This window comes from Phyllostomus hastatus, unplaced genomic scaffold (genome assembly GCF_019186645.2).
Source record: "Phyllostomus hastatus isolate PE091 unplaced genomic scaffold, TTU_PhHast_1.1 phas_scaffold_12, whole genome shotgun sequence".
Lineage (NCBI taxonomy): Eukaryota > Metazoa > Chordata > Mammalia > Chiroptera > Phyllostomidae > Phyllostomus > Phyllostomus hastatus.
In genome coordinates, this window is record NW_025334007.1 from 17866422 (window position 1) to 17892709 (window position 26288).

Sequence of the window (26288 nt, forward strand, 5' to 3'; positions counted from 1 at the left end):
AATGTGATCTTTTGAGACTTTTTTTTAAAGACTTTATTTATTTATTTTTAGAGAGGGAAGGGAGGGAGAAAGAGAGAGAGAGAGAGAGAAACATCAAGGTGCGGTTGCTGGGGATCATGGCCTGCAACCCAGGCATGTGCCCTGACTGGGAATCGAACCTGTGACGCTTTGGTTCGCAGCCCGCGCTCAATCCACTGAGCTACGCCAGCCAGGGCTAGAAACATTTTTCAATGTCTACCATACCACGGCTTCTTAAGGACCACCAAATTAACAAAGGGTTTGAATGCAATGACTGGTTAAGCTTTATGTGCTCCAATACAGCATTTCTGGTGTTCGCTTTCTTTTCAGTGCAGCCCACACACATTCCAACAGCGCTCATCCTGACACTAATAGGTGTGTCTCTATACAACTCACAAATCATTTTCCGGACAATAATGGACAACTAATAGACGCTGACAACCTGAAATTGTCTCGAAAGTCACCTTTACAACAGTGAATATTGAGCAGTAAACAGAACTGCAGGCGGCTGTAATTTACCTTGTGCCAAAGCAGATCTCCAAAATGACGTATTAAATCATTCCGCTGAAGGCTGTAAACCCGGGTGAGAATAGTACAAATCAATAGGAAAAGTCGAGTTCTTTATTACCTACGGTTTCTCATGACCTTGCGGAAGGAGGAAGATGGATGTCACAAAATGCTAAACAATGAAGACTTGTCAAGATGAACTACGATTTGCATTCTTCTGAATTCATGTTATTTCTGCTGTCACTAGCCTGTTTATTAACCTTTTATTGCTTATATCACAGAATCAGTATATACTTACTCCTACGCCCTGCCATGCAGAATTTGGGAGTCAAAGAAGTTCGAGCACTGGTCCACTCCATGTTTGCGTATGAAGGAAATTATACGAAGGCACAGCACTGGGTGTTCCGAACTGCGGGGGAAGTGTGAACTCAGTGGAGAAAAGGATGCGTTGGCTGGCCTTGGGCAAGGATGCAGGAAAAAGGACGTGCTGGAATATTGGATCCAACAGCCTTTGAAGTTCTCAAAAATGAGTTTTCGCCCTCATTGGTGTGGCTCAGTTGGTTGGGCACTGTCCCACAGACGATGGGTCCAACTCGCAGCAGGGCACACGCCTGGGTTGCCGGCTCAGGCCCTGGCTGGGGTGTGTACAAGAGGCAACCGAACTATGTTTCTCTCCTTCTCTTTCTCCCTTCCTTCCCCTCTCTCTAAAAATAAGTAAATGTTTTAGGCAAATGGGTTTTCATGGTGTATTTTCTTCAGTTTTAGCCATAGCCAATACCTACATCTCTGTTTTAACTGAGATAATTCACACACCATAAAGTTCAACTTTAAAGTGTATAATTCAGTGGTTTTTAGTACAAGATTCTGACGTGCAGGTTATTGAAATTTTAATTTCAATATGCCTTTACATGATTCAAAAGGAAAACATTAACACAATATAATGTGACACATAACTGCAGGTTTGGCAGTTTAGGAAAGTAACAATTTAAAAATTGACAAAAAGGGGATAATGTACGATTTTTACAAGGATAAGGATGGTCTAGGCATTTAAATTATATTTTAATCGATGAATTATAGGAAAAGTTAATATATAAGAGATAATATTTTCAATACTTATTTATTTAAATCAACCTAAGCTGCAAATAATCAGCTTAAGGGAAGCTGTGAATCAGGAATGCCTTCAGGGAAAGGAAGTAGCTTCTCATTATGAGGAAGTGAATTAATTGTCAACTCAAGGTACATAAAACTATAGAAATGTCCCAAGAGACAGTCTGTGTTCATTTCACTGGTGACATTTGACAAGTAGATTCTTGTCAGGGAGAGTGTCTCCTTCCCAGGCGATGAAAAATTGCCGATTACACTTTTTCAACGATCCGGAGCACACAGCTGGTGCGCCACCTTGAAACAGCCACCGCAGAAAGCAAATGGCAATGAAACCTATCATGAACCCGAATGCAACTCCAGACTGGACACCAAAAACCTAAGTCACTTAGCAACTAAGTGCACTATGATAATGTCTAGTCTGATTTCGAAGTTGTGATTCTCACTCGTCAGTAGGTGCCAAGTTTCTTGGATGAGACCATTTACAAAATGTGACAAGTTCCCTGTGGCCCTTGTTGTTCGTGAGAAGTGATCTTGGCAAAGTGCGATCCACTGAGTCGAGCTGCAAGGAAGGGCAGGTGCTATGGTCACGGCCTGTGTGGTGCTGGCCTGTCCTCGACTGAGTTGGGTTTTCTAAAACATCCCGGTGGAGAGGCGAAGGGGAGGCTGTGAGAGACTAAGATAGGATCAGAGGGGTGACCTGAGAGATCATGGGCTGGTCAGGATGGGCGGGGCGGGTGGATCCACGGGCTGGCGCTAGACCAGCCCAGGGTGCGGCAACAAGACAGCCAAGAGCTGCACCAACTTCCAGGAACCCCATACTAGTCTAGCTGTCAAAGGACAGAAAATCAAAGGAAAGGAAAACTAAAGACCTGACCAAAAAAGGCTCGAAGATAAAACGAAGTAAAACAAAAAGTTGGGTCAAGATGTTACCTTGCCGTTCCTTTGCGATAAAGAAGGAGGACAAGGCCACAGTGAAAACTCTCCCTCATGGTTCTTTGCAACAAGACCGGCTCTGCTTTATTTAGATCATCAAAAATAACATCTTACGGAATGGGAACCATAACATTACACAACAAAGTATAGCTGTAAAAATCTCAAACATGTCAGGCAACGCTTTTTTTAGATCACCAAAAATAAGGGTTTACAGAAAAGGAACTGTAAAAGCAAATGTATAGCTGCAAATTTCCTTTTGCCTTCGATGTCAATTCCCTGTAAAATATTTTGGGACCACTTTGCAGTTTTCCAGCAAAACTCCAATTTCTCGGACAGAGTCGCTCAGGATCATCGTAAGCATGGAGAGTTTTGCAAAACAATTTTGCTTAGTGCTAACAAAGAACTAAAACATGTGGTTATCATTAATAACGCCAGCTTCCGCTGAACAGCCGAACCTAGGCACACGCTCACGAACGCCTCACTGGGGACCTAGCCGCTCGCCCCTCCCAGCACGGATGGGCGTCCGGTGGCCACGGCCGGGTGTGGCAGGCTGTTCAGGCGCCGCTTGAAGTACTGCTTAACAGAAAGAACTAAGTATGTAACAACTCAAATAACTGGGCCCGCCTCTGCTACAGCCTCCCCGCGGTGGGCATCACATCTCCCACCGCGTCCCCAGTTCTCTCTCTACCGGGGACCCGCAACCCAAAGCTGGGCGGTGGCGGGCTGTTCTCGCAGAGCCACGGGAGCGCTAATAAATCGCCCTGGGATTCTTAGTGCTGTAGTGTGCCTCACAGGCAGCGACATAGGCAGACTCTGGGAAGAAGTCGTCATGGTATTCTGCTAAAAACCTGGAAAAAGAAAGGAAAAATGGCCTCAGTGATTGCCGCAGTAAGGACTACATGCCAGCAAGCAAAATCTTAACGTCCGACCACTCTAACATGTCCCCCCTTTTCGGTATTAGGAAAAACTGAATGTAATCTTGATTTCTGCGTACGGATTACTTTTCCTGTGCATTTCCAGCTTCTACATGAATTAACTATTTCATCCGAATCCTTTCACTATCAAGTGTACAAATAGAAATAGAACCCAAACTCCACTAGGTGGCAGTCTTCATTGTATCAACACTTCTGTGTAAAAAAGGCCTCAGGGACTATTTCTACATTTTCCTATTTTATTTATTTTGAAGATTTATATTCATTTCTAGAGAGACAGGAAGGGAGGGTGGGAGAGAGAGGGACAGAAACATCGATCGGTTGCCTCTTCCACATGCCCTGACTGGGGACCGAACTCGCAACCCAGGCATGTGCCCTGACCAGGAGGTGAACTGGGTGACCCTCTGCTCAGCAGGAGGGCGCCCAACCAACTGAGCACACCAGTCGGGGCTGCGTTGCCCTGTTTTAAAAACAAACTGTAAAAAATAAATTATAAACTCAGCAACTGGCACTGGGGAAACTCATAATGTTTGTAAGGGCTCAGTGACACCAAAACTGAATGGTATAGAATATCGTGCCATAATTTGCCACGCCCTGTGTGTTACAGTTCTAGCTTACAGTATGAAAACACAGAAGCAAGAAGACTGACTTATGTCTGACAATGGCTTTTAAAACGTGGCCACTTAAGAGTCTCTAATACACAAAGGCTACCTTGCCTCGGAAATATCAAAGACTTCACCATAAAGCACCAGAACATTCTCACACGGGTCATATTAACGAGTAAGCTAATTAGCCCCATGTTTGTTTTCCCGGCCTCCTCCCATCTGTCCAAATTCCTAAAAATTTAAGGATGGACCTCTGAAATACCTTCTTCCGTAAAAACTGAGCCAAAATTCATCCAAGGGTGAACTTTTTCTTCCTTGATTGTACCCTTTTTACAATGGTTGCTGTGTCCATTGATTCTCTAGTTGAATACTTTGCATGCATTTTTTCAAAACCAATTACACTTATTTGTAAATATTTCTAAGTTACTTCCTAAAATCCTAACTTCTATTTTGTATTGGGCATATTTCAAAATCAGCAGCCTCTGCTAAACTAACTTTGCTAAGCTCTTCATATTTTACCATCATTATCTGATTTCAGCTTACAAAACTTTTATGCCAAATAGAGTTGTGGGTTTGTCTGAGGGGGGGCTGGAAGGGAAGAGGATAATTCTGTGTAGGGAATGTGCCCACATGGCACGGCGAGTGGAGCCCAGCCGGATTCGGAAAACCAGCGGGGAGCAAGTCAGCACATAGGAACCGAGCCCACAGATGGGATTTCCCGTGGGGAGTCAGGCCTGCATTGTACCTAGGCCGCTTTGAGGCTTGCTTTTTGCTAAAACTCCCTCACCCTGAACTGAGGCAGCAAAATGTTTACTGCATATCTTTCAAGTAACTTCCTAAAGTCTGTGCTAAACCTCCCAAGGATGGAGTGTAACCAGTTCAACCACTTTTCCCCTGGATCTGCAACATAACTTCTCTTTGAAGTAATTAGCAACATTCTTTCCTTTGTTATCTGTAAAAGGTCATCAGCTGCAGTGACCTTATGCATAGTAAATGAGGACCATCCTTGAGGTAATGCACCCAGAAAAGCAATAAAAAAAGCAGTAAGAGCTTGTCCAGGCAGGGGCCGGGCCCTCTGTCTCACTCAGAGACTGGCCACGCCGTCCCTCTTCCCTCCACAGGACTTCTGCAGGCTGTGTGACTTTGTTCGTCACAGCCACAACACATGGGCTCCTCAGGCCGGGGTCTGCATCAATTCTCAAACTTGTTTCTAATAAAATGTTCTAAAGTCTCACTCCACGCATGGACACTTTATTCCAAATGCCTACGGGAAAGTAGCTTTTACAAACTCCAAGACGGACTGCTCTGGCCGCGGTGCTCTCCACTCTGCATAGATGCTACCTGATTAGCTCCTGCAGGCTGGGGCCTGACTACCAGGAAAAGGCAGCTGCTTCAAGACAAGGAAGAAAGTCAGTCAGGTAGATAGGACGAGCTGGGTGCTGCGCCAGGCTGAGGCCGCCTCGACTGCCAAGGAGAGGAAGCAGTCAGCACACATGCGGGTGGGGAAGAGGGAGAGCGCTGGGCCACAGGCAGACAGGAGGTGGGGCTCACGGCGCGGCGGCGGGAGGGGCGGTGAAGGTGGGGGCCCATGGTCTGGTGATATGCTGAAATGACTGGCCCTATGGGGGAAGGGAATAATACCTTTCCCTGAACTCACAAACTGTCAGCAACAGTCATTTATCTTAACTTTAAAGTAAACCCCCAAAATCCAACCTGTAAATGCTAATATTTAAGTTAGTTTATGTACTTGCAACAAAGAGTCCAATACTTAACGTACTCCTGAATGAAAAATACAAAATTAAATCATCAACCTTAGTCAATCGCTTCTACTATAGAAAATCAATTTTCTTTTCACAAGGTTATCCAACTGAATTCTTTTGGTGACACAAAAAATTTAACTCTGGCCTGGCTGGTGTGGCTCAGTGGACTGAGCACTGGGCTGCAAACCAAAGGGTCACCAGTTTGATCCCCAGTCAGGGCACAGGCCTGGGTTGCACGCCAGGTCCCCAGCAGGGGGCATAAGTGACAACCACACATTGATGTTTCTCTCCCTCTATTTCTCCCTCTCTTCCCCCTGTGTCTTAAAAAATAAGTAAAATCTTAAAAAAAAGTTACCTCCATACAATGAATAGGCTCAATTCAGAAAGCAAATAAATTATGGAAAAAAGAGCCCTGGCTGGCGTAGCTCAATCAGTGGATTGAGCGCGGGCTGCGAACCAAAGCATCGCAGGTTCGATTCCCAGTCAGGGCACATACCTGGGTTATAGGCCACGTCCCCAGTGGGGGCCACATGAGAGGCAACCACACACTGATGTTTCTCTCTCTCTCTTTCTCCCTCCCTCCCCCTCTCTAAAAATAAATAAATAAAATCTTTAAAAAAGTTTACTATAATGAAGTCAGAGGATGCTCTGTTAAAAAAAAATTATGGAAAAAAAAGAAAGAGCCAAACCCCACCCCCCTATATTACAATTACAGTTACAAGCAACCATACTTAAAATATCAGAGCTGGCTTCCACACTTGCTAAAGAGAAATCCAGAAAAGTCATATATAAGGTACTATATATAGACATAAAGCAGTAAGGGTTAATTTTTGATAAGAGTGATAAAAATACCTCAGAAAGAGATCAAAGTGCTTCAGTAAAGCCTTCAGATTCTTTTCAGAAAAGGACATCTTTCCAAGGATTTCTGGAAGTTTCACTGTATTAAAAAGAAAAAAACCATTTACAATCAGCAGAATCTGGCAATGCAATGGGTAGGATATACTCAGATATCACCTGGGTCTCTTTATCCTTATTTGAACTGAAATGAACATCTATGTTATCAAACAAAACTAAAAACTCTAAGTGAACAGGAAGACAGAATGGTAGGACAAATGTTACAAATATAGTTTTCAGGAAATGTAACATTCATAAAGTACCCTTTTTTTTAAAGAGGTCCCCCCTTCAGTAATTTGTCTTAGACCCCCAAATTACCACCAGATGTCCCTAAGCTAACAACAGCGTTAAAACGAAAGCAAAAATCAAGGGGTGGGGGGCGGGGGGAGGAAGCAGGGAGCAGGATTTCTTACCAAACAAGCGCAGCAGATGCTGTGCCCCGTAAATGTAGGAGGGTGGAGGCGGCTGGTCACCTGGAGGGTAACTGTCGGGTACCAGCTTCCAGGACAGGACCTGGGACAGGCACACATGGGACACTTCGCTATTATGTCTTAACACTCCACCGCCAACAGACCTCGACATCCGCAGTTCTGGCGGAAACGCGCGCGCTTGGACACATTTAGACCCGCAGGCCGATGTCACCCACGAAGTGCCACACTGCCACCCCCAGGCTTCCTGTGAGCCCAGCACCCGGGAGCTCCTCCGCAGCTGGGCCGGAACGGGGGGGAGACGGCGACAACACTCCAGTGTGGAAGTCCTGAAGAAGCCCCCCACCGTCCCATGCAGCTCTTGGTGAGCGTGAGTTCAGGAGACGGCGGGTGTAGTGTGTTACGCTGAGGGGGATCACCGTACAAATTAATTAAGTTCAATATGACACTTGCAAAAAATTAAAGACGCAATGTAAAATATTGTGTATAATTATTATGTAAATATACAGAAAAAAAAACCATGAAGTATATACCGAAGTATTAATGTGCATTTCTTAGTGGTGGAATTATGTAGGGGGCATGAGAATCACTATGTATTTTCCACATAGATTGTATATTAGCATATATATTGCAGTTTTCTACTGTAACTTCTGAAAACATTTTTGCCTTTTAAATCAATTCTAGGAGGATCCACCTTCCTTGGCAACCTGGAGACACTTCTAATCACCTAGAAATTATGATAATAAATTATATGTAGAGGAAAAACCAACCCACTATATTAAAATAAACACAAGCTTATAAAAATAAATAAAAGTGCGGGACGGGGAAGGCTTAAAATTATGGAAATATTTGACTTCCTAATTTTTAACACCTACTACCTATAAATCGGCTGTTAATTAATGTGGTCGTTTCGCCCCTTTTCCTTTACTGAAAATCCTGCCGCATAAGAGAATGAAGCAGTGAAAAGTAACCCAAAGACGTTTTGAGTAGTATTATTATTGTTTCAAAATCTCCCCATTTGTGCCGTTATATTCACTTGGGAAACTAATATGACCCACTGAGTCAAGTGAAAACAGCTGTCAACCCTGAAAACACTTATGATCTGACTCTGCACAGAAGAACTGTGCTGACCCCTAGCACAGTCGCCTTCCCCTCTACAGAGAGGCAAGGACACCCCAGCTCCCAGGTGGGGTTCACCAAGTATCCTGCTGCACTAAGAAGGCATCTACCGAATCCCAGAAACACTCACTGCCTACATCAGTTAGGTGGCCTTAGAAATAGAATTTTAAAATGAAAAGTTTCGCCATCTGCAAAATGGAAACCCAGCAGCAAGGTAAGAATTCGAGGTAATTTCGGCCAAGTGCCTGGCACAATGCCAACATACAGCAGGCCCTCCAAGGGGTGGCTATTAATATCATCGTTAAGGATGGACTTGACATTTTTAAATGGTTGAAAAATAGCAACAAAAAAAAGAACAATGTCTCATCATACATAAAAATTATCTGATATTCAAATCTCTGACCATAATCAAGTTTTGCGGGAACAGAATACATTCATTTACAAAGTATCTATGGCTACTTTTGGAGTTGGGCAGTCCTATTAAACACTGTGTGGCCCGCAAAACCTAAAATATTTACTCTCTGCCCTTTTGCGGAGGAAGTGTTCTGACACCTATTACATAAACTGAAGCACAGTAGGTCCTCAGATCATGTCATTTGGTTATAATGTTGATGAGATGCCATAGCAATTTAACTTCTTTTTACATCAATGAGCCTATGGTAAAACTGGTTTTACTTTATGGCATTTTGCTTAATGTCGAAGAACCTGTCTACGATCTTAAGTGAGGACTTGCTGTAGTGATGTAGCAACACTTAGTTACTTAGGATAAAAGATGAATGTAAGTGTAGGGCTGGAATCCTGAGAACCGTCTCATTTCAGAAACCGAAAAGGCAACGGTGCACATCCCAGAAACAATTCCGTTACTGCCCACAGCAAGAGCAACACGATGCTTCTACGGAGCGGAAGGACTCACGGGGGCTGAAGAGCAGACATTAACTCTACCTCATTTATTTCGTTCGTTCTTCTGCCCTCGAAGCTGGCAAACACCGCACTGCCTTCCTTGCTGGGGGTCACGGGAACCGGTGAGGACGATCTGCTGTGCACGGGGGTCTCTGCGAAAGGAAAAGATGCGCATTCTTCACTCAGAAAGCACACAGCTGTGCATCCAAGACTGCGGGAAGACAGTGACAAACAGCAGAAAAGTTATTCATCCTTAATAATGAGACCCTCCTATTATAAGACAGTACCTAGAACATCACTTGGGGGGGGGAAGGGAATCAAGAACTAATAGAAGCTACAGCGAAATGAACCTTGAAAACGTGACGCCGAGTGAAAAAAGCCACCGACACGAGGCCGCATAGTGCACGGTTCCACTGATAAGAACCCACGCCGAGGAGAGGCAACTGCAAAGGGGCAGCCCGCCATCTGCGGCTGCCCAGTGTGACGGCGGCCGGGGGAGGGAACAGGAGTGACTGATAACTGACTGGCGGCGACACGGAGCCAAACAGAGCTAAACCGGCAGGCACCAAGCATCCAACTACAGAGCTAAAGCCCAGCAGGCCGCGTCTCCTGGCCAGCCGCCCCAGGCCAGGGAGAAGGCCTCCTGAGCCTCACCAGGGCTAGGCTTCAGTCAAACTGCCACAGGCGAGCGGGCACACGTGGGTGTGCCGTGCACTCCCCCCGCCTCTCCCCAGCCCCTCCTGCCGGGGGGACGACACACTGGTTTCTGCCCCAGGGAGAGGACCTACTTTTCTCCAGGTGCAGGAAGAGCTTGGGCATGCTGGCGGACGGGTCCTGCTGCCGGCGCTTGGGCTGAGGCGAGGCGCTGCTCTCGGACAGCCGGTCGCTGTTGGCGGAGTGGCGCGTGGAGCGCCTGAGGGACTGCAAGGCCTCCGGTTCGGCTTTGCGCCTTTTGGGGGTGGCCGGCTCGCCCGTGGTCGGCTGACTCTCCGTGGACTGCGGGGTGGATGGATTCAACAGAGGTGGGCTTGGAGACAGCTCCTCCTGGTTCCTGCGGCAGAAAGGGCAGAGTGTCACGTGCCCCCGGCCTGCGGAATCTTTGCAAAACCTGGACAGGCTCTTCAGTGTCCTCCCTCAGACCAAACAGAAAAGACACTCTCAGCTGCACCCCAGCGGGGTTCCACACATCCGCTTCCAAGTGTGCGAAAACAAGTGCTTCTCTCAACAGTCAACCATTTCAGCCCTCTCAACCACTGTCCCTTTAATGCTGGCCTAAGACAAGGTTCTCCCTTGGGAGAGTCCGGCTGTCACAACTGGGAGGTGCTGCTGGCATCCAGTGGGAGGAGGCCAGGGAACACCCCACAATGCAGAGGACGGACCACAGCGAAGAACGACAAGGCTGGAGATGGCAACAGGGCCAAAGCTGAGAAACCCCGCGCGCAGGGATGAGGCTACCGCATTACAGTAACTACCGAAAGCCTCAACTGGGAGCACACACACAGTTCAGCAGGGACACCGGGAACCTAGAGGTTTGGAAAACAGCGTGGGGACATCGACGCAGGTCCCCAGTGAGTTGTACAGGCCTCTGGCCTGCGGTGACACCGACAAGGAAGGGCGACAGGCTGAGAAGAAATCACGAGGCAGGCAGAGAACCAGGAGACAGGAGCCACGAAGGGAGGAGGGGACGGCAGGGAACGGTGGCTTATGCAGAGCACAGCGTGGCGCACGGCAAGTGGCTAGTGGCCTCCCTCGGGGAGCAGAGTCAGAAGGGGTCGTGGCAGACCAAGGCAGAGGGCGTGGCGGCAAGAGCTAGATGAGCGGGAGTCCTGAGAACATTCCACTCTCGGGAAGGGGCGCGAGGGAGTACTGCAGCTTAAACCCACGGGCGCAGAGACTTTAGTCTGGGGGGCTTCTGCTGCCCTCACAGAAGAGAGATCTGGTCGGGCGTGGTCACCGACGGAAGTGACGACGCAGCGCAGCAAGAACAAAACGAACCTTTACCCGCAGGCCCCAGGGGCCGGCCTGCATCAACTCCCTCACTTAACGACCACCACCCAAGGAGGCACGCATTCTTTCCACAGCAGAGGCCAGAGAAAGAGGCGCAAAAGTCACCCCCCCAAGTCCCACAACCAGTAAGTGAGGGACCTAAATTCAAACCCCCCCGCCCTGTCTCTCCTACCCTTCTCAGGCCGTGTTCTCTTCTCTCCACTGTCTTTAGAAAGGGGGAGAGAGCCGTTCAAAATCCAGCCGAGTTCTCTACCCTGGAACTTACCTACTAGTGTTCGTGGCACTTTCCTTAATCGGAAGAAAAAATTTGGACGAAGTCACCTTTTTATACTGAACTTGTTCGTATGGATACAGCAAAACCAACGGGAGAGTGTAATCAAAGGTTATTCTTAAGCCATCCACCATCTCCTTACAAAGGTCAACACTAGGAGGATTAAAAAGAAGAGACTAGAGATGTAAGAACTTTCCAAAATGTCACAATAAGGTCGTAAATTTTTAATAACACAGAATTTGTAACACTACATATCAGACTGGCACACAAAGAACGAAGTGAATTTGTCGATGCCTGTGATAAAGAACTAAATGGCAACCCTGGTTTACGAGATAAAGCAGTCGGTACGCTGGCAATGTTAACTGCCAGCACGGATCACGGAGGATTAGGTTCGGCGCCGCACGTGCCGCACAAGCAGCTGGTGCCGCAGAGGGCGGACAGGCTGCAATCGCTGGGGGCTGGGGGCTGGCGGGGGCAGACCGGTGAACGCCCAACACCTACTCAGACTTGAACAAGCCACCTGTCCGATTCTACCCCAGCTGAGCCGCGCAGGCCAAGGCAAGACCACGAGGGCCATTGCTCAGACTGCAATAAAGACGCGTTTGTAAACAAGCTCCGGTAAAACTCTCATTGCCCATGCCGGTGCTTCTCAAGGACCAGAGTCATGCCCCTAAATTACATCGCTGAACAAAACGCTCTTGGTCTCGCATCCAGACCAGACACACGTATTGAACATTTCAAAAAAGGGGATGATATTTTAATGCTAAGCTGTATGTTAAGGGATGTATCAAATGCAATCATAACAACTGAAATGAACACAGGGTAGCCTCTTCTAAAGCAAAGTCAATCCCTAATACACAAAGAGAACCACGAGATGCCAACCTGCCCCCCCGCCCACCGCCACTCACTTCTTTTCCGCTGGGATGTAATGCACATTCATGGTGGTGTGTGCCATGGCGTGATGATGACGGGGCCTCTCGTTGGCTGAAAAGGCTGCATTGATGGCAAAATGCTTCACGTACGATTCCAAAATGGTGATGATGTTGGTCTGGCACGGAAGCTTCACTAACTGTCAAGGCAAATGGACACATCTGACGCACTCGCTGCACAGTATACACCATACGCTGCGACAAACAGTGGTCTTGCCCATGCCACTTTTTAAACACAAAAATAAAGCCCGCTGGGTTCAAGGAGAATTTTGTTAAAAACTACGCTTTGAAGCTCTTTGGTGTTTTTCGTCTACGCATCGCCAAGTAGATCGCAGTATTAATTTTTGAAATAGACACAAGCAATGATTCTCATGTGAGGGATCTATTAGGACCACCTGGGGAGCCTCTAAGAATACGCCCGCAGCCACCCCCCACCACAGATCAATTTCATCTTACACACCACCCCCCCCCCCGCCCCCCGCGGTGGAAGCCCACGCTTCAGGTTTCTGCAAAGCTCCCTCGGTGATTCTAATGGGTACCCAGGGCTTGGAAAGACTGTGCGCACTTTAATTTAACCAGCGGCAGAGCACTGCTGTCAGATGATTTTAAATCCTGACTCAGTACCAAACTTAAAGCAGAAACTTCATTTCCCCTAAGGTGCTCAATTGTTTGGGTCTATGATTACAAAATACTGCTAAATGGACGTTCTCTCACAAATCCGTGTTTGATGTGCTCCCCCGTATACCCGTTTCCTCCTGTTGATATAGTAACAATCGTCCTCCAGCTTCTTCTTTAAAACTTCAGGGATGTCTATAGTTATTGCTCTTTCTTCCATCTCCTTTTTTCTGTGCGGCTCCACTTCTTCCTTCTGCAATGTAACAATTCCAGACTTTTACACTTCGGAAAACGGCAGGAGTGTATATCCAAAGGACTAGCACGTGAGAGCCTACCATTATGCAAACCCAGGTAACCCGCGACATTTACACCAGTAAGGAAGGGCACGTGTTCTAAGGAAAAGTACATTAAAGGCCAAAAGTTAACTTGTTTTAGGACACTACCCACATTGCAAATGCTCACTTTCTTTCTTCCCCATTTAATTTTACCAGCAGAATTTACATTAACTGTGAAGGCAGGCTGAATATGCCAGACTCTCGTACCCAACATCTCAAGAGTCACCATGGCCCCAGCTGGTGTGGCTCAGTGGACAGAGCACTGGCCTGCGGACCAAAAGGTCACTGGTTCCATTCCCAATCAGGGCCCATGCCTGGGGTGTGGGCCAAGTCCCCAGTTGGGGAATGTGAGAAGCAACTGATTAATGTTTCTCTCACACATCAATATTTCTCTCCCTCTCCTTCTCTCTCCCTTCCCCTATCTCTATAAATAAATAAAGTATTTCAAAGAATAGTCATCATTATAAAAGTAAAGTTCACAATTTTATTGAAAAGAAAAAGGTAACTATAATTTGTGGAAATACTTTATGGCTATAAAGAGGCACTGAGAGGTTCATACAGTGACAATAATTAAGGGTTATTTTCCCTTAAATATGAAATACAACTTTATAGTATTCTGTTAAAAAATATGTTTTCCACCCCAGGCTGGTGTGGCTCAGTGGATTGAGTGCCAGCCTGTGAACCAAAGAGTCACCAGTTCGATTCCCAGTCAGGGCACATGCCTGGGTTGCGGGCCAAGTCCCCAGTAGGGAGCATGTGAGAGGCAACCACACATTGATGTTTCTCTCCTTCTCTTTCTCCTTCCCTTCCCCTCTGTCTAAAAATAAATAAATACAAATCTTAAAAAAAGGAAAAAAAATGTTTTAAATGTATTTTTACAAAATGCTTCCCGACTAAAGAATTTTACCACTAAAATATATACCAAAGACAAAGAGTTTTCACAACAAAAAGTTTTTACCACTTCAGTCTTTTCTTCAGTATCGCTTTGTTCGCTTATTGCCTCATCCTTTTCTTCACTGCTGTCATCAGAGGAAGTGCTTATTGCTGGGCAAGACAGAAAATAGGAAGCAATCCTGCATTACATACTTCCCTGACTTACAATTCTTCAAGGAGAAATGTGTGTCCGAATGCTGAAAATAATAAACTGCAGCCCCACATACATTTTAAATGCTGGACAGAAATACTGTACCTTTCAGAATAGAATTTTTATTTTGAAAAATAGAATGTCAATATCAATGAATGCAAAACCACACAAGAAAATGGTCTGAAAGTGTTCAGTTACCTAGAACCCCGTAGTTACCCGCTGCATTGGAAAGCGAGGCCAAGGCCCAGGAGGTACCGAGAATGGAGAAAACGCAACAAGGGACCCCCTAAGGAATGAGTATAAAGACACTGGCCAAGACGGCAGTGATGAGGAGCATGACTGGTGAGGACTAATTACAGACTTTTTGACGGCTACCTTAGTTGTGGGGAAAGAGGCAAATATTATGTATCATGAGCTTAAAACATTTCGTTGCCTGTAATTCCAAGGATTCCTCCCCCTCAATCCTGCAGTATGAAAGAACTAGGTAAAAGTTCTTTTAACCCGACAAAGTAAGTCAAGCCACTCACAGTTCTCATCATTTTTATCTTTTCCTTCACCGGGGACGCTTTTTAAGACAGAATCGACACCAGGCAAGCGGCAGCGCTTCTTCTTTCTTCCTGTGCTTCTGGGAAAAAAATGAATGAAGTAAATTTTAACGTTGACTAATATGAGCCTTGAGATAAAAACAAGATACAATAACAAAGGTTCTTAAGCCTTTAACAAGTGACTAAACTTCAGAACATAAATGGCCATCTCCATTTCAGAATATTATACAATATCTTTGCAGAAAACACAGCAGTTACTTACAACACAACAGGCACACTCTTCGCTACCACATTTTCAATATGTCAAAGTGCATAATAAACCATGCTTGTCATACTTTTACTTTTGTATCATACAAATTCTACACACTAAGAGAAAACACATTGTGATGAGTTTTGTATTCTCACAGGCGAGCTACAGCTTTTCTTGCCAATTTACGCTGTAATCTCCGATTTTCATCGGTGTCACGGAGGACATGATCTTCAGCTGCCCACCTATCCCAGCTACAAAAACAAACAAAAAAGGATGTAAAATTCAGTATCTTACTTTGCTATGAAACAAACGCAAAAAGCACCTCACAGCCACTGAAGTGTCCCAGAATTACTTACATTTTAGAAAACTATTTAAATAGTTTATAATCACAAAAAATGCAAATAAACTGAAGAGACTGATTTAAACACAGAAGCAACTGGGGTTTCCAGAATTACCCATAGAGAACCCAAATATAATCAACTTAAAAAGTACTCATTCCTCTGAAAAGATAAGGTTTGATTAAGAGTGAAAAAAAGCAACCCTAGCTGGCGTAGCTCAATGGATTGAGCGCGGGCTGCGAACCAAAGTGTTGCAGGTTCGATTCCCAGTCAGGGCACATGCTTGGGTTGCAAGCCACGGCCCCCAGCAACCGCACATTGATGTCTCTCTCCCTCTCTCTCTCTCTCTCTCTCTTTCTCCCTCCCTTCCCTCTCTAAAAATAAGTAAATAAAATCTTTTTTAAAAAGAGTGAAAAAAAAAAAAAAGCAAAAACAGGACATGAAACTTTTCTACAAGTGTTTCTAAAACCTAACAAGGAACTTTGCTATGTTCTGCAGAAGTGATCAATTTTCAGTCCCGTTCAACAAGTACACTCACCTTCTGTTCCAACCATTAAAATGGATCAGATATTCTGGGATCTTTCTGCCTTTTTCGTCTTTCCCAACAACAACATCCACAATCTGAAACCAAAAAATATTGTCCACAAATGATTGAACATACAGAACACTGAAAGCTAGTTCAGGAGAGCTAGATCATAGACCTTTTTTTTAAACAAATGAAAGCATTCGCTCCTGTTTCACATAGAGAACTAGACTGAAACATTTTTCCTTTCAATTCCATTTTTTTCCTGAGTGGATGCCTCAAAATAGGAAACATCCCTCCAATCTCCCCGTGATTGGTCTCTGAGTGTGGGACTGCGTGCAGCTTCCTGAAGCCATTGGCCAGCCAATTTGTCACTAAAGAAGAGTCCCGGCCAGACAGGAGAGTTGCAGCCCTGAGACCTCTGGGAGTTGTAGTCTCCCCAGCGTCACAGCACCCAGGGCTAGGATGGTTAGCAGATTTTGCCATCCCTTCCAGCGATGTCCCCAGAGGGGACATCTGGGGCAAATGATGGGGCGTGTCACACCCGGGGCACACTCCAGGCGGGGAAGGAGGAGGGAAAGCAAACAGAAAACAGAGACAGGGTTGCGAGGGCGGAGCCCTGCAATAGAACTGTCTGAGCTCGGGGGGCCTTGAGAAGTCCCCCAACGGGCAGCGCTACTCAGACGCAGCTGGGGCCCCGGGCTAGCCCCTACCCCCCGTACTGCGATGCCCACTCCCTCTCGCCACCCAGACCTGAGTTGTGCAAGTGGCTCAGTCCCCGCGAGCCCCCGAGACGAAAGTAACGGGCTCGGAGCCCAACTGGGAGACTGAAAACGTAAATGCCGCAAGGCCCTAAGGGAAGAAAACGCCGGGTCAACCTAGCCCTCGGGGCCTAACGGGAGGGGCCCAAACACAACTGGGGCCCCAAAACAACGACGTCGCGATTCGACAGTTAGCGCTACGGCGCTATGATTTAGGACCTGGGTCGGTTGGTCAGGGTGTCGCACGGGAGCCCACGCGGCGCTCCGCGTAGAATGAGAGTTAACGCGCCATCCGTGAGCGGCCTCCTGGACGCGCGGACCTTGATGACGTCACGTGCGCCACCGACGCGCGGCGACAAGCTCGCGACAGCGCAGCCGCGACGTTTCTGATGGCGCATGCGCAGCCCCGTGCGCCGGCCGGAAGCGGAAGCGCGTGGGCCCCACTCCCCAGCGCGGCGCTCGCGAGCGCCCCCTGCTGTCCGCGCGGCGCCGCGCAGGCCCAGCTGTCACGGGCAGGGAGCGCTTGGGCCCGCCGCTTCCCCCGCTCCGCGCCACCATCCGCGCCCGCGCCCGCACCCCGAGCCGGGGCCCCCCGACCCGCTCCTCCTCCCTGTCCCTCCGCGGCGGCACCTTGGCATCGTACAGCACTCGCGCCTTGGTGGGGTCAGGCTCGAAGCACAGCACTTTCTCCCCTGAGTGGAATTTAAATTTCATGCCCTCGCTCGCGCTCATTTGCTCATCGTGGCGGAGGGCGAGGCTCCGGGGCGGGCGGAGCGCGCGCGGTGGGGGACAGGGGTGGGGGCGGGGAGGTGGTGCGCTGCGGCGGGGGTGGGAGGGAGGAAACGGGGAATGGCGGAGGCTGCGGCCGCCCCGCCCTCGGTCCCGCCTCTGCCCGCCCTAAGCCTCTGCTGGACCTCAGAGCCGCCGGGGGCTCGCCCCGCCCCCCCCCACCACCCGAGCGTTCCCCTGCGAGTCCCCCCCGGGCTCGGAAAGCTGCGATCGGAGAGCTCCAGCTGTGGCCAAGGTCTTCCCGCAGAGTGGCCTCTCCCGCCCTCGTGGGAAAGGCGGCTGACGCGAGCTGCTCCCACGGTGTCATCACGCCGGGCGTGCGCTCTCCAGCCTGCGTGTGGGTAGTTCTTGGGAGAGAGGCCGCCAGGGGTGCAACTGGCGGTGTTGAGGCTGGCCGGCGGCTGCCCTCCAGCGGCTGCCTCTGCAGGAGCTCCCTAGCCGCGCCATGCAGAGCTGCAGGTCGCCTCTCGTGCATACTCAAAAGAAGATCTCGGTCTGGAGTCAGGTCTAGACAGGCAGTGGGCTTGGATCAGGGGCGAAGGGGGGTGAGGGAGCGAATAAAGCACTAAGGCAAACCTGGGCGAGGACAAGCAGGTGACAGGCCTGGAGTACCCCAGTGACAGCTGGTGAACAGTGGGCGGTGAGTCCTTAGGCAGGTCGTTAACATCTTAAGTCTCCTTTCCCAGCCCCCAGTTCTCAGAGTTGCTTCCTCAAGGTCTGCCCTCTCCGATACATTCATTACAAACTCTCTAAAGGTGGGAAGTACTGCTAGGCTAGTACTAGAAAGCACCTACCCAGAGAGGGTGCGCAGAAGATGTTTGATGAACGAAAGATAAGTGCTGGGAGACTTCTTGAAGGGCAGACTTCCAGAGACGGAAAAGACCGAAGACCGGGTGCTGTTTCCCCCCCCCCGCCCTTCTTTCCAGGAGTGGAAAGTTTTGGGGCATTGCCGCGGTTACTGGATTAAGACCCAGCTGGTTCTAACTTGGAGGCTCTGAGGTCGTAGCGAACTGCGAGTTCTCCACACTCCGCGCTCTGTTTTTGCCTCCAGAAATTTGCTCTTGCCTCCCTTATCACTGGGGTTCTGGTACACTTCCTTCACCTTTCAGGCTGAACATGGCCAAGGGAAAAAGCCTTAAGATTCCCTAGTCGAATCATATACACTCTAGTGTTCCCTCCCAGCCCTCTACTTAACCTGTTTCTTGCATTTACTGCTTAGCAGTTAGAAAGGACTGTTCCTTTGCAAAACACCCCCTTTCAGATGCCCAGGTCCTTAAAGCGGGAAGGGTGGAGCTGATGGGAGATCTTCAGTTCATCCTTGCATACTCATGGCATACAACAAATATTTAATGAATATTAAATAGACTCAGCCACCAGAGCCCTGGCTGGCGTAGCTCAGTGGATTAAGCGCGGGCTGTGAATCAAAGCATCGCAGGTTCGATTCCCAGTCAGGGCACATGCCTGGGTTGCAGGCCTCCGCCCCCAGCAACCACACATGGATGTCTCTCTCTCTCTCTCCCCCCTCCCTTCTCTCTCTAAAAATAAGTAAATAAAATCTTTTGAAAAAAAAATAGACTCAGTCACCAAATGGATGTGAAGGGGGAGAGGGAAGGTGGAATCTTGAGAGACTTACAGATTATTTTGACATAATGAGCTGGGTGAGTGAGAGGTTCATTGGCCAGCATAAGGGCCACCTGAGGAGGGACGGGTTGGGGGAAGATGGCCAGATAACAGAGAAGCCAGAACTGGGGCCGTGATTCCTCTCAAGCTTGTGGTTCATCAGGGTGGACATCATGGTGGTGTTCCCTAAGCATAGCAGACGGAGTTCTGGGGCACAAGGAATTGCACGTCATAGCCAAAGCATAACGGACATGTTAGCCTTTTTATTTTTCTGACTGGTGAGTGCAGATTTCCTCCTTTAACACTTTAGATGTGTTTTTTTAAATCTCCATTTCCACTCCTTCGTATGTCCTTGAGCAAAGCCTTTTCCCCTGTCCCCTTGAGAAGTCCAAGAATGCAAAAAGCCTTCAGACTTCTGAAAGCTACAAATCCCACCAATGGCAGCATCTTGTAGTCCTCCAGATTAGGAGCCACTCGAGAGGTCTCCATTTCTAATGTGGGTGGATCCTTTATTCCTGGGGTATAAAGGTGAAAACACACGGTGAGCTCTGGTGTTGAGTCCCACACTTGCCACTTCCTAGCGTTGTCACCAAACTCAAGGGGTTCACTGCTTGGGGTGTTCTGTTCAAGAACAAGATGTGGTCGTCACAAAGTAGTTTTATTTATTTGCAACAAGTAAAGGAGATAGGGGATTCATATCCAAAGTTCTGTTTCCGAAAAGGGAGGCTCAGCCATTGCTTATATACTGGAACACTACTTGGTCAATTGTATTTTGATTTCTTCTTTTCAGTTGGCTACATTTATCCAGTAGAGTTCCTGTCAAGCTCATCCTGTTTACAAAATACTGTGCTACATTTTAACATTTAGGAAGAATAACATAGTAATGTAATGGGGTGCAGAGTGGCGGTCCCCTGAAAATAACAGTGTACAGCCCTTGACTGGGGAAAGGGGAAATGGGTGATACAATGTTTAAGATATTTTGTATAACAATTGCAAGCTAATAGCCATCCCTTCCATGAAGGGAAGAGGAGTGGGGTCCAGGGGAAAGGTGTAGTGACTTTAAGGGTGTATAGTGACTCGTGAGGTGGCTGGAGAGGCAGGTGCCCCAGTGCCACAGGGAACTCTTGCCTTGACGAAAGATGGCAGCAGAAAGAAGCTACAAGACGCGCGGGACCTGGCCAACACGGCGGACGCCAACTCATCCTAGGCGGGGCTGGGTATGAGGTCATGCGGGAAGTTCCTGGCCCAGCATTTCAGTGAGGGCAGGCCGAAAGGGTGCAGGAGAGAGTCCCTCAGGAACAGAAGAGGTCAGGGGTGAAAGAGAGAGTCCCCCACGAACAGAAGAGGTTGCAGTGAGTGAGAGAGACCCGGGAACACACCACGCACGAGGTCCGGAGGCGGGCAAGGGAGAAGGTCGGACTAGAGAAGGCGGCGGCAGAGCGGACGGAGCTGCAGGGACCTGCCTAACCGAGCACAGAATCATGGGAGAAGCTTGGAGCCGACCTGTGACCGGGAATGCTGGGTTGCAGGCTTCTGCTTCTCCAAAGGACATGCAGAGAAACCACTGTCTTGGGACTGTACCTGCCTGGACCCCACCACGACCCAGTGCAGCATGGCACCTGTTTCCCTGAACCACTGCGTGGAGGCTGAGAACAGCGCACCCCAGATCCCTGAAGGAGACAGCTGCTGGGAGAGGATGGGGACTCGGAGACCCACAAGTGCCCCTTCCAGAGGGCATGGAGGATCTGTTTGCACAGCCCGCGTAAGAACCAATGAGGATATGGGGGACTTCTGGGCATGGTTCTGGCTCATGGCCTTTTGGGGAGCAAAAGAGGCTCCGCGTCTTGTGGGGGAGAGGGGCTCTGAGCGGGGGTGCTCCCAGTCCCACTGAGGTTGGAACCCTGTTAATGAGAACCTGTTTCCTTCAACACTAATCGCTGGGTCATGGGTCATGGTACCATGTGGCCGGGCCCCAGTTTGCTCAGTTCCAGTAGTAACATTTAGAACTGCCCAGACCTTGAGACCCTGTCCCGTGTAACAGTTTGTGACCTTTTACAGACGATTAGTCTCTCCATGAGGCAGTTTTCTTACACTGAAATTGAAGATGAATAGTGGGTCCTCCCTCATAGGGTTGTGTTAGGAATAAATCACTCTGTTCAAGTGTACACGCTCTTGCAGAGTGCCTGGCATAAAACAACGTGCTAGGTGAATGCCTGCTATTAATATTCCTCAACTATTTCTCCTTGTCCACCACTCACTCATTCATTCATTCAACAAGTATTTATTGAGCCTCCGTCTGCCAGATGCTCCACACACCCAGTAGAATACAAATATTACCCCTGGCCTCAGAGAGGGCACATTTAAAGCAGCCTGTGTGCCGGTGCGAGCCCGCTGCAGCTCTGATAAAGCCGGGACGGAAGAGAGCAGGCGCAAGTGCTCACGTCTCTCTGGGAGGAGGGGCAGTGTTGCAAAAGTTCCAAAGAGGAAGTTGCTCTTTTTCAACGAAAACCTGAAGCATATTAAGCCTTTTAAGAATTCATTTGAGCAAAAATCCACTGGAATCGGGTAGCACCAAACCCGAGGTGGTTAGGAGTGCTTCACTGTCAGAAGCTCAGAAGAAGACTTCTATAAACAAAAGGCAGAAACCAGGAAATTGACTGAGTGTAGGAGAAAGACTAGCTGGCTGTTTGTGATTGGTCGTCCTTAGCATTTCAATTTCCTAACGTTCAGGCCCTTCCAGGCTTAGATGTGGGTTTGCTTGTGTCGACTTCCACGGCATTAGAGCCGCCTCAGTCTAATGGCTTCTTTTTTTAAAAAATTTTTAAAAGATTTTATTTATTTATTTTTAGAGAGGGAAGGGAGGGAGAAAGAGAGAGAAACATCAATGGCGGTTGCTGGGGGTCATGGCCTGCAACCCAGGCATGTGCCCTGGCTGGGAATCGAACCTGCAATGCTTTGGTTCGCAGCCCGACCTCAATCCACTGAGCTATGCCAGCCAGGGCTAATGGCTTCTTTTAATTAATTTAATAATTCCCCTCCCCTTGGTCACCCTCTCATACATGACTGATTGACTAAAAAATTGGTATTTGTGCTGCTCTCAGTTGCCATCCGAGTTAGGTTGCTCTTGTCTCATTGTGAAACTCATAGGTTATGATGTCAGATCCGTGGAAGAATTGTTGTTGCTTTTCGTGTCATTATTCAGTTTGGTTCTGTTTCTCCACGCTCGCCAGGATCGTCTGATGTACTGCTGGCTGCTGGCTGTGCACATTCAACAGCCAACCGTCATCTTAAGTTATCTCTTTTGCTGACAAATTCTGTAAGAGATAAAAATGAGCTTATCTCCCTGGCTGGCGTACTCAGTGGATTGAGCGCGGGCTGCGAACCAAAGTGTCACAGGTTCGATTCCCAGTCAGGGCACATGCCTGGGTTGCAGGCCATGGCCCCCTGCAACCGCACATGGATGTTTCTCTCTCTCTCTCCTTCTCCCTTCCTTCCCTCTCTAAAAATAAATAAATAAAATCTTAAAAAAAATGAGCTTATCTGACTGTTGGTAAACCTAGGCAAAATAAAGGTTTTATACCTAATGCCTGTTTTAAATAAAACAACAAATGTAAACTGGCTTGTACTTACTGAAGACAACCCTAGGTCATGTGAACTTGAAAGCCATTTGGGTTCCACATTTCTGACAGTACACTTGATTTGTGGAAATGCTTGTTTGTCTTGAAGTGTATTAGAGATTTTTACAAATAAATTTTAGTAATACCATCCCAAGGTAGAAAAAGATAACATATCTGTAACATACATTTATGGACATACATAAACATACAGACAGCTTCACAGCTCTTGGGCTTTCATTTAAAAAATTTAGCCATGAGACATATATAATCATGCAAAACTCATTAGTTATAAAGGAGTGGTTGGATCCAAATTCTGTTTCCAGCAGATGGAATAAGTTAAGGTTACCTGTTCGGATAGCTAAAGCACTTATTAATTTTTGTGGGGAAAAACTTGTAAAGATTTTTCATTAATTTGACTTCCAAATAGCTTCTTTCCCCCTGATATGGGGATGATCTCCCTGAAATTTGCATTTCAAGAGATGGCTTTGGGGTCCTGTGGAAGACCAGGTAGATCCTTTCCATCTCAGAGGTCCAGAGAAGGGATGTTGAGTTTCTCCAAGAAGGGCTTTTATTCCCTAAATCCACATATTTTACAACATATTTTATAATCGGCAAGACTTTTGAGATGAGTCGGAGTGGTTTCACGATTGGTGAAAAGGATAGGTGTGCTCTCAGTTGTTTCTAAAGCTGCATTTCTGTTCCCATAAAGACTCAGTCGGTAAGATGTACGCTTGTTTACAATTCCTCAGCAGTTGTGGTTGCAACCTGAATAATATCTGGACACTGACCCAGCCATCCAACTACATCATCCTCAATTTGCTTCTTTACAGCAGGGAGAAGATCTTAGGTGCCTGTGTTCTAGATTTAGAGCTATGTGTCTCTGGAGTGTTTTAGTAAAATTCTTCCACCATGGCGTCACAATGTTTTTCTTTTCTTTGGGGTACATAGCTCATTTTAGCAAAGGAGAAAGGACTTTTAAAATATTCCTATCGGGCTCTGAATATCAGCTTCCAACCTGGCCAACTTCCGATCATAAAGCTACTTTCAAACATCCTTTCAAATATCTTGTCAGGTCTCAGCCAGGGCAAATACTGAATGTCCCCAGGAATATTGAGCATTGTCATGGACCCGTGAGGGGTCCTCAAAAGAAGGCGCAAGAAATGCTACCCTCTGACGATCCAGAGCTGCTCCCAGAGATAACCAAGGAAAGAAAGATTTGGATGATTCTCCTGAGAGCTGGCAACAGGCAGTAGGGCCCTGGCTGCAAACGGAGCACTGCCCACAGTCCTGCCCCGCCAGACGTAGCCACGAGTAGCATGTACCCCACAATTGTGTCTGATCATGTTTGGGGAAAGGCTAACTTTCCCTCTATCCTTTATAGTGAGCACCTGGCTGAGACCCCTTTTCCTCTAGGGCACCTCGGAAATGGATGAGGTGATCTAAGATGGTTAAACGTTCTCCGCTGTCATTCAAGTTGTTTTTCATAAACTTAATCAACTTGTTCAACCTTAACATTGTATTCACCTGAGGCCTCGCACTGGCTCCTGTTCCAGGCTATAAGTAGGACCCATTCCGTCCCCAGGTCCAGCCCAGTTTTCCATTCAGAACCAGTCCACTTCCAACCAGTGTCTTGGCCCAGTCTAGAAAGAGAAATGCTCAAATCAAGTCCCAAAGCTCACAACCCAAAAGCTGCAGCACTAGGATCAGGCACCCGAGAAGGACTTGCCCACCAACTCCAAAGGCAGGGAGAAAGCAGCGCCCCGAATTGGCTTTGCAGGTACCTATGCTGGGTTGCTCGTTGTTCCTGGAGGGTGGTGGGGGCCCCCTTCACTTCCCTGTTCTGACACCAGAACTGCTAAAAGATAAGCCGAGGCATATTCAAAATATTTAGAGTTTATTTGAGCAAAAATCGATTGAAATCAGCACCAGACCCGAAGCGGTGAGGAGCACTGTTCCTATAGGAACCAGCAGAAAGACTTATATAAAGAAAGTGGGAAAACAAAGACAGGAGTTTTTGCTTCAAGCCTAATTGGGTCTTTGTGATTGGTTCTTAGCGTTTGGCTTTCGTAATCTTGGGCGTTCACAGGCTTAGATTTGGGCTTGCTCAAGTAGAGCCAGCCCAATCTCATACCCTTCTTGTTTAATTAATTTAAGTCTTGAGCTGAAGTTTGTGTTTTTCCCTCACGTTGCCCAGTTTGTGCAGATTAGAGGACGGAGATAGCCATCCAATCTTTTAGAACAAATCTTTTTTTTTATTTCTCATTGTAGGTCGTCACCTAGTGGGTAACCTGCAAAGGTCCCCTCTCTTAGCGGTGGTAGCAAGGTGTCCTTATGGCAGATCGAGGTAGTGTCTCACCTGTGGCCTTCTGCTGTTCCCTGCTCCATGGCTGCTGGTGGAGACCTCGTTTTGTTCAGGTGTTTGCCGTCCCAAGTCCTTAGAGCAGACTTCCCACTAGAGCTCAGGGAGGGGTGAAACTCGGTTAGTCTAATGCAGGAGGGCTGGCTTCTCAGTATGCACTCGTGGAACTATTAAAACTTGTTGCTGAACATTGGAATTTTGTTTCCAAGGCTCCCAGTTGATTCAGGGGGGGGCAGAAGAAAGGGCACTTCTTCTCTCCCCCCAAAAAGAGAGCGATGTGGTATAAGCTGTCCTCTTTCTCACTGGGCTTTACTGTCCGGGTAGGAATGTGGGTATGTCCTGCAGCCACGTTGACACCGAGGCAGCCTAGATGCTCTGAGGATGAAGGCAAAAAGTGAGGGCAGGTTCGCTCGCCTTGATTCGTTTTTGAGCTCCCGATTCACTGAGAAACCAATCCTGCTGCCTGACTCCAGGCTTCTTGCTCTACGGTATAATCTATCCTGATCACACCTCTTTTGCAGTTTAGGAAGTTCAGTGATTATTGCACCTAGCGTGATCTATACTGCTAACTTTGGTGATATTGCTGAGATGGCTCGTTCTTGATGAGGGTGCATGTTTACCTGGACATGAAGACATAAGTGATGGTGCATTTGAAATAGTACTTCACACATATTCAGGCTTAAAAAGGCTTTGGGGATGAAAGGCTCACGTAATGGCCATTTATGATGTAGTTTCACTTGGAATCTCTTTTTTGTGTTAAAAGCAAACTTTACATGAATTTCTCGAACAACCCATTTACAAATTGGAACAACCTATGGCCTTATACCTTTGACCTTACAACTAGATACTTTTTTTCCTTATTTCGGTGTGCGTTAATATGCATACCTACATTCTAAGAATGTGTTTTGTGGTTAATGAGTATTCTGATAAAAAGTTGTAGTGACCCTTTTCCAAGAATTGCCATGTTTCTTAATCCTTAATTCATGTTGGTGCTTCTCAAGTCAAGGGAGAATAACCTTCTCTGCTTCTTGGCTCCCACTCCTTA

At 47.5% G+C, this 26288-nt stretch overlaps 1 protein-coding gene across 2 annotated transcripts; it reads right to left on the bottom strand.

Moving 5' to 3' along the window:
* Positions 1-2620: 2620 nt before the first annotated feature.
* MSL3 (MSL complex subunit 3) lies at positions 2621-17650 on the bottom strand. 2 transcript variants are annotated; one of them, XM_045856125.1, is made up of 13 exons: positions 17489-17650; positions 16113-16195; positions 15392-15487; positions 14969-15063; positions 14316-14401; positions 13153-13275; positions 12387-12547; positions 11473-11631; positions 9989-10251; positions 9243-9352; positions 7167-7266; positions 6712-6796; positions 2621-3410 (listed from the first exon to the last, which is right to left on the bottom strand). In XM_045856125.1, the coding sequence occupies exons 1-13, from the start codon at positions 17588-17590 to the stop codon at positions 3311-3313; spliced, it is 1563 nt and encodes a 520-aa protein (XP_045712081.1). In that variant the 5' UTR covers positions 17591-17650; the 3' UTR covers positions 2621-3310. The 2 variants fall into 2 exon arrangements, with proteins under 2 accessions (XP_045712081.1, XP_045712080.1); XM_045856124.1 differs by having other exon boundaries at positions 14969-15066.
* Between the last annotated feature and the right edge of the window lie 8638 nt (positions 17651-26288).